The 9,101-nt window shown below is 32.1% G+C and overlaps 1 protein-coding gene across 1 annotated transcript; it reads right to left on the bottom strand.

Moving 5' to 3' along the window:
- Positions 1-2,142: 2,142 nt before the first annotated feature.
- Positions 2,143-8,743, bottom strand: LOC121997834 (nucleolar and coiled-body phosphoprotein 1-like). Its single transcript, XM_042552471.1, has 7 exons — positions 8,409-8,743; positions 7,676-7,740; positions 4,840-4,883; positions 3,586-4,769; positions 2,790-2,879; positions 2,644-2,705; positions 2,143-2,476 (listed from the first exon to the last, which is right to left on the bottom strand). The coding sequence occupies exons 1-7, from the start codon at positions 8,700-8,702 to the stop codon at positions 2,368-2,370; spliced, it is 1,848 nt and encodes a 615-aa protein (XP_042408405.1). The 5' UTR covers positions 8,703-8,743; the 3' UTR covers positions 2,143-2,367.
- Positions 8,744-9,101: the final 358 nt, after the last annotated feature.

Below are 9,101 nucleotides of genomic sequence, written 5' to 3'. Positions count from 1 at the left end.
GTTGAAAATTCATTTATTTTACTCTCCAAATATTTCTTTTAAAAAATAGATTTTTTACTTAGCACAATTTTAAAAAACATCTTGAACATTTTTTTGAAAATGTATTTTGAAATAATACATTTTGATAAAAAATTTGAAAGACATTTTTTAAATATATTATCTTGAAACTATTTTTGAATTTTGAATTGCATTTTCATAAAACATTTTGTACTCTTATATTTGAAAATACACTTTCAATTTAGAAACATACATCATTTATTTTTAATATTGAGTTGACAATTATGAATAATATTTTCACATTTTTTATGTATATAAAACGGAGAGAAATGAGAGTGAAATAAAAGTTAAGTTTTAAAACATTTGTTGTACATATTTGTGTGTTGAAAAATTTTAACTTGAAAGGGAGATATTTTAAAAAGTTATTATTATTTAACTTAATTTTGAATCAAGTTGTCAAACATAAAAAAAAACAAGACTACAAAACTTTTTTTATTAAAAAATGTAATTTCAATTTCAATTAAATCTCCCATAATTTTATTTTATGAAATTTTTGATTAATTCAATTTTCAACCGAATTAATCGATAATTTATTGTTTCAATTTATTCTTTTTTATTTAAAAATTTGATAAGTTAATTTTTTTAAAAAATAATTTATTTAATTTTAAATAATTTAGTTGATTCTGGAATTTTGTTTTTCAATCTTTGACCTGGGAAGGTAAAATAATAAAATTTAGGTTTTTTTCTATTTTTTAAAAATTAATTCACTTAATATTAATTTATTGATTATGACACTTTTGAAATTTTTTGTTTGATAATAAAAAATAAAAGCATCATATTCAATATTCAAGTTATATTTATAGTAACTTTATATTGGTTATTTAGAATTGCTAATATAAATAACATCCCTTGTAATAAATCATAAGAATTATACTTATTTTTTATTTTTACAATTTTAAGAAGATGTGATTTCTCTCTATTTGACACAAATGTAATCTTAGTTGAGCCTTGGTTTTCAAGATGACTAAAATCAAAATAATTTGATGGAACAAAAAAGCTTCAAATCACAAATTAATATTGGATTTGAAGTTTGCACACCCTATTACAAATATAAATTTGATCTTAATTTGTGATTTAAAATTATTTAAATCTGCTAAATTGTTTTGATGAATGAAAAAAAATTAAAAATCAAATTTATGCTTCTTAAATTTCTGTAAAAGTAAATTTCATCAGAATTTGTAATTTAGAGTTATTTTTTCGAGAAATTTAAATCAAAATACTCATCTTTTTTATAATAATCTTTTATCATTAAAAGATCGAAGATATGTCATAAAAGCTAACCTAATGTCTTCTAAATGTTAATTCAATATGAACAATGGACAAAAATACACACAAAAAAACACACAAAAGGCAGCATCATTAGTAACAAACCCACTTTAGTTTAAGTCTATTAATTAAACAAGTCCAATAAAATGGTTCAACTTCAAAATGAGACCGTAGAGCGGTAGAGCTCAAGAAAGGAAATCCTTTCCATCGGCTTGGCACTGGAGTCGAAATAATAATAAAATCTTTTGTTGTTTACCCTGCCTAGAATATCCAATGGAAATGCCTTTGGTGTCATAATAGTTATAGTCTTACCGGTTGCACGCACAAATTAGATTACCATTACCTTGCAGCAATGTAAAATAACGTGAATTCTTAATATCAAAACCTGGAAGAGTTTAAATTGTTACATCGTGTTAAACGAGAGAACAATGGCCACCAAAATGCCTATTAACTTCCTTTTCTGCTTGCAATTTTTATGATACAGCAATGCACAATCGGCGTGGGCTCAATCATTGGGGAAGAAGGTGCTCCCTTGACACTAGACGTTGCATCCATAGTACACCAACCTTGAGAGATTGATCATGTTGCTACCGCTTGTTTGTGGTTAAATTACATTTCAAATTTGAACTATGTAATTACTGTATCTGAGGCATAGTATCACTAATTAAGTTTGGCTATGATAGAATCCATCAACACACCTTATATCGAAGTAGAAAAAGAAAATGCAAGTCACCAATTTTGCCAAGCAAGAGTGTTTTTCATAAGAGGTCTAAATATCAGGGAAACATTTGACTTGATGCATTGCAAAGGATTCACATCTCCACAAATGCAAAGCATGAAGAATCATAAACCAAGAACAGTTCCAAAGCTAAGAATATGAGATTCTCAAATAATTTGGCAAAATTGAACGTACTATCAGGTTGATTTTCCGGGCTACAGGATATTGAAGCACATTTTCTCTAAACTTTACTCTTATACTTGATAATGGTAAACATATCCAAGTTGGAGAAAATATGGAACTATTATTGTTTGGCTACTAGCCAATCACTCGTCGTCATCTGAGTAAGTGAACTTTACTGAGTGTGACTGCAGATCAATCTGTCCTCCTCTGTATGATCCACGTTTTTTCTTGGTTTTTTCATGCCTGAAGTTCCTGCAAAAAGAATAAGAAAATACCAGGGTGTAAACTAAAATTGTATGAATAATAACAAAACCACCAACCCTACTGAGCTTGATGATCTATTTAGGAAGAGTCAGGAATCATGTAACTTTAGTAAGAATTGTGAGTAAAGCTGTAAGAATTCACAGGCAGTACGTTACCTTCCTTTAACTTGACCAAGAACTTCCTGAGCCTTTGCACCATATCCACTGTCAGCACCATCCTATAGAAACAGAGTATATGAGAATTTAAAGAAATGTGACAATACTAATACTCCTTCAGAAACCAATATCTGAAGTGTATTTACCTTGGCCCAGTAAGAATTGTCTTTGAGTCTCTCGTCAACAAATTTAGCATCATCCACTTTTACCCTCTGAAATGGAGTATTACTTTTTAGCTGCAAGAACAATAGATACTCCATTTAGTGTTTGAAAATATATCACAATCTCAGATTCAACTACCAACATAAAGAATAGAAGATGTTTGACATTTAATGCAACTGATAAAGCAGCATATATCTAATCAAACAAACATAGCTCAGTTCAGCAGTGTGCAATGCAGGACATAAATTTGACAAGAAATACTGGTTCAAAGTGCAAAAGGTGCAACATTGAAACTATCAGTTCAGTGGTGTTCAACTTGCAAAATAGACAATATCTATCCGTTCAGAAATGTACAAATTAGAAAAAAATAAATGGTAAATAAATTCACAGGGAAAATTTCTGACAAATGCCAGAACAAGTTTCACATTGATGAACTTAAAGAGTTGAGAACTAAAAGAGATGCCCTCAAATATTAATAGAAAGGCCACAATAAATATCAACTTCTTGCGACATAGAAAACCATGTAGAAAGGTTGTCTTTTAGTGGCTTTTGATAGATTATTGACCTATGGTTGTTAGCTCCAGTACATTTAAATAATTACTTGAACCTAGAATGATAGAAAAAGAACAACTTCATGCTATTTCTGTCATACAGTTATCATTTCAGAAGACAATTGACAAAACCTAGTTTTGCACACAAAATCAGAATAAATGTCATCTCTAGATTTAAACAAATGAGTTAATGAAAGTAAAAGTTAAAAGTACTAACTGATGCATATACCTCCACTGAACGTCCTCCCTTTTTACCAAGGCTTCCATTCTCCAGCTGCTGCCCTACCACTTCATTCTTTGAATTGTGCAAGCTACCATTTTCCATGCTCTTAGCAGAGTGCTGAAGTTGCTCACCAGCATTCTCAGTAGTATCCTTGTTTTCTTTTGCATTCCTCTTAGGAACTGGGGTATTAATATCCACAGTAGACCTGTCAGATTCCACAATTTTCCCTGTTTCTACTTTTTCCGCATTGACCTTGGAGTCAACTTTTGATTTCTTACTAACAATCTCACCATCATTCTTTTCAGAGTCCAACAATTTTCTTTTCTTAGAAACTTCCTTTGTAACTTCTGTATCCTCAGACACAAGAACATTTTGATATCCAAAATCAGATGTATTAATTTCAACATCTTTCACTTTATCAGCAGATTTTTTTTCTGCTGCCTCACCAGATATCAGTTTGGACACATCAGAAGGCGATTTCTGCTTCTTTTTCTTAATTTTATGTGTAGAAACATTGTCATCCAAGGGATCCAAGGTAGCAGGATCTGTACCTTTAACTTTTCTGGCTTTCCACTTTTCAGTTTTCTCCTTTACATTTGACGCGACGGAATTGTCTTCACAGGCCACAAGTTTGTCTTTTTTAGCTTTAACTATCTCATTGTGATTTCCAATGTCCCTTGGTAATTCATCACATACTTCCAGCACCTCCTTATGCTTCTTCTTTTTCACTTTGCGCTGTTCATTGGATTCATGGTGTTTTTCAGGAATATCAGAATTTTTAGGTGATAAATTTTCCAGTTCAGAATCTACTTTTTTTCCCTCATTGATTTTCCCCTCAATGGCCAATTTCTCATCACAGATTTTAGACGCCTCTTTTCGTTTCTTCTTTTTCACTTTGTACTGTTCATTGGATTCATGAACATGTTCTTCAGAAATTTCAGCATTGTTAGCGGATAAACCTCTCAATTCAGACTCTACTTTGTTAACCCCATCAAGTTCTCCCTGAACAAAATCAATGGCCAATTTCTCAACAGTCTTACTACCTTCATCAAATACTTTCTCTGTTTCAGACTTAAGTGTTTCAATTCCATTGCCATCAACTTGATGAGATTTCTTTCTTTTGTTCTTGTCAGTTTTTACAGAGGAATGATTTGTAATCACGTCTTGTAAATTGCTTAGATTTTTAGACACTGCATCATGCATCTACAATCAGACTAGCATTTGTTAACTGAAGAAAGCCCAATTTAAAGTAGTGCCTACCTTGATCTCTCAGCCAATTAATGATAGCTTCTGTATCACACTTACTGAAAATCACAAGTTTAAGTTTTCATTCAAAATGAGGGTCTATAAGCATAAGTCAAAAATAGAAAGAAAAAAAAAAGATCTGACATGTGCAAAATAACAGATTTTTTTAATGCATTCAGTTGGATTTATCTATAAATGGCATACACACATGTACATGCATATCACACATAAATGAATACCTACATGCACATTGCAATCACAAGTAATGGGAGATTATGTCCTAACATTCCAATTCCTCATGCTATCATGCAAGCAATTATGATTTGGATGCACAATGTCAAATAGTTTGAAAAATATAAAACATGTAACAATGACATTGGCAAATCCCTTTTTGAGTATCGAGTGAAGAAAACTGCTAAATTAAAAAGTTATGCATGTGGCAATTTTGTTGAATGGTGTTGCTTCATCTTCTTTTGTTACACTTGAATTTTCTATAACTCAGTCTTCAGTTTTGAAGAGGGCTAACATTTGTTACACCTAGTTAATCCATTTAATACTGATTACATAGGTATCGCTTCATTTAACAATGAAACACAATTAACTGAGTTTGATTGAAACCAACTGAGACTCAACTAGAACATTGGGAGAAAGAAATAACAGCTCATCTCATAATTAACCAATGACCATGCAATTCTAGCATCAATCTGGCCCATTCAGCATGAGACGTGAAGTATATGATATGTTGTCCTTGCATTGACAAAAAAAAACTGAAAGGTATTGATACCCATCTTGAATCAAGTGTCTGCTTCCATTTCCACTACATTCTTCCCATCTTTACTCTAGCTTTGCCCTAGTTTGCCTAAATAAAAAATTCCTAAATAGTCATAGGTAAAAAAATCTACAACATCAAACATTTTTCATTCACCATAAAAATGAAAGCCAGCTGTTTAAATTAAAGCTCTCAAAAGTGATAAATTTGCTTTTATTATTTTTTGAACAAAGACAAGCATAAACTCTTTACAAGGGCTTCTATCAAATCAGAGGAAATTTAAATTTTGATTTGAATCATAATTGCATTTTGGTAGTATTCTATTTTGGGATCAGGTATCTTCTGATCTGGTAATGTGTTATTTTTCCATAGTAAAATGGGGTTAATTTATTTCTGCAACAATGGTATTTCTGTCCTAGTTTGGTTGGAATATTAATCTTTAGACATCGTTGTCTCTATGTTGTATTCAGACTAGTTTGGATGGAATAATAGTCTTTAGAAGACGTCATCTCTATGTGGTATTCAGTTTTTGATTAATAAGATTTCCTCTAATTCTCTGAAATTGTTGCTCTTGTGTTCCCATTATACTACATCAACAGGTTTCTATTTTACAACTTTTCAAATTTACTTGTAACAATTTGGTAGTGATATACTGGTAGAAGACGATTCTAAGAGCTCGTCAACCTTGTGATCCAATTGTTTTCCCTACCGCTTCCCATTCCTCTATCAGTTGAGAGTTGTGTTGAGTGTATTAGGGAGATATATGTTGTTGATATTAAGAGGAAGATTGCATTGAGTAATAAAGCTTATAAAATTCAAAGTTGATGCACATTGTAAATTAAATAGTATAATATAGGTGAGTGTGCTCATCCGCATCAACCTTGAACGCGTTCCTAAAATCACCATCAAAAAGTTTCAATCCATTCTTCTGGCCCCTTTTGATGTGAGAAAAATTGTTGCTAATGTGTAAAGGATTCACTTATCATTTGATTTGAACATTAGTCCAATTTTCACTATTGAGGACTTTTATCGTACTGAGAGACAGGAAGTTTCCTCCTTGTTTGTTGATTTCCCTCTACAACACAACCAACTTAGATCTAGCCCATAAAAGGCACTTATGGCACTCAGACATTGAAAGCCCCCATCAAAGTATCCAACAATAACTAGCTCATTGGGAAAAAAACTCCCAAGATTAATGAAGTTGAACTTATATACTTTGCTCGCAAGCTGCTTGAGGTGATGGAGCAACAACCACTAACCAATTTTCTATTGTGGTGGTATAGAACCTGTTTTGGAAAATCTCATCTCCACACTCAACGGCAAGGGGTTCTTAATAGGGAAAACGATACGATGCATAAAAGAAATCAAATAGGAAGAAATTAAAATTTTGAATTTAGGTTTGAATTGTAACTGAATTTTGACAATATTATATTTAAAAATTGAGTTTCATTATTGGTGGAAGAGTTTTTTTAAATTTTTCGTAGAGTTTCATAGGCTAAATTTAATTTCTACTGTAGTAATATTTCGTTGCTTGTTTGGTTACAATAATCTTTCAAAGCCAATTTTTAATTGTTACTAATTCCTCTTTAATTTTATGTAAGATTTTCCCCCTGTGTAAGGTCTTCTTCCCATGATGCTACGTCAACTTCAGATCCATTTTGCATATTAAACTTAATGGATGTTTCTTTTTTCGAGACAAATATCTTGAATGTTACAAGATATTCACAAGACACTATTACCCATCTTGATGAATTTACACATTTTCAAATGGTAGAAAATTCATGATATGTGATAAAAATGGGTTAAAGATACTAGGCAATTAGATTGATATTTTTCTGCAAGAATAAATCTATAGTTTTATGACTATACAAGAGCAGCTTAATGGTGTGATGAACTTAATTAAATTTATGTTAATTAATAAGTTCCCTTATTAAAAAAAAAAGTAATTAAACCCCTTGGATAATGATTCAACTAAATATGATCCAACAAGAATTTGTAAATTATTTACCTCAGATTTTGAAAAGAAATTAGTAGTAGAACTAATTTTGGCTAAGAATAAATACAAGAGGTATATGCACATACCTTGGATCCAATAACTTGCCAAATAGGTCTTCTAAGTTCACAGAAGATGATTCCCAACAACCCATCTATAAGAAGATTGAATGAGAATTTAAGAAACAATTGCACTCACATATCCCTCATATGACTATATATAGAAGCAATGAAATTCTCAAATTAATTAGTGTATGGATAAATTAGATATTCCCAACAAGACATCTACAAGAAGAAAAACAAGACATATCATGACTCATATATTGTAGAGCAGTGAGGATTTTAGAAAAAATTGCACGCACACAGTCCTCATATGACAATTTACATATACGGATATACCTACTAAACCCACCCAGTAAATTAAACGAGTAGCTACTGGTAATAGCTCCGGAGATAATAAGAACACCTTATTATTAACTACAACTTATGTTTCAAATAGAATGGTTCTTTGGCCTTTGTCTTTGCATGTCTACGGATCATCTAATTAGAAAGGTAGCGCCTACTTCTGATACGAAACCTGTAAGTATAAAATTGAAGCTGAGTGGAATTTTAATGCTCAAAACTCAACGCTAACTTAGACTCTCCATCCTACTTGTTCAATGATCTATGCATACAGTACCATTACAATCGACTATACTTCGCCCTAGTCATTCTAAGACCAAAAATATGTAACAGACAACTTTAAAAAACCTGTCAAAGAGCGTCATGCACAATAATTTGATTAACAATTTAATCGACCCTTACATAAAGGAATTTCGATTACCTCGAGCTGGGCTTCGGACAGCAATACGGAGAGAGTCTTGGAGAAGCCATTACTGTCGAGGAACGCGGCAATCGATCTAAGGAGAGCATCTCGACCCAGTCCCTCGAGCGGCATTCTACCAACATTGGCCCCATCTAATTGGCTGGTTTCCGAGGAGCGTTTCTTCCTCTCCTTCTTCTCCTTCCGGCTCTCCTTTCCGTCCACTTTGACCATGGCGGCGCCGTTTTGTTGGAGCATGACTTGGCGAGGGACGAAGCGGATCGAGGAAGGCGCTTGAGGCGAGGAGGCGAGCATGCAGATGGAGTTCTCTAGGGTTTAATGAGAAAGATATAAAACGCCGAACGAACCTTTTAATCAATCGCACCCAATAAATTATCAAAATCACCCCCATCAAATTCCCAAAATATCCTTCCGTATATTTTATTCCTAACGTCCATTCTTTTATAATAATTTAAATATTCATCTAATTAATCTTGAAGATACCTCTTCATTCATTAACCATGTGAAAAATTATATGTGCCCGGGGTCATGATACCGTGGTAAAATATTTAAATTGTCTCTTAAGATTATCATCATGTGAAAAATTATATACTTAAACTGAACTCTTAAATATTTATCTTACTATACTATTTAACGAAGAATAAGACCTTTAATAAAAATGATAATCTCAGTTAGTTTCATTGACTATCTCTA

This window comes from Zingiber officinale, chromosome 6A (genome assembly GCF_018446385.1).
Source record: "Zingiber officinale cultivar Zhangliang chromosome 6A, Zo_v1.1, whole genome shotgun sequence".
Classification (NCBI taxonomy): domain Eukaryota; kingdom Viridiplantae; phylum Streptophyta; class Magnoliopsida; order Zingiberales; family Zingiberaceae; genus Zingiber; species Zingiber officinale.
Note: the sequence above shows the minus strand (reverse complement) of the source record. Positions and strands in the feature narration are given on the sequence as shown.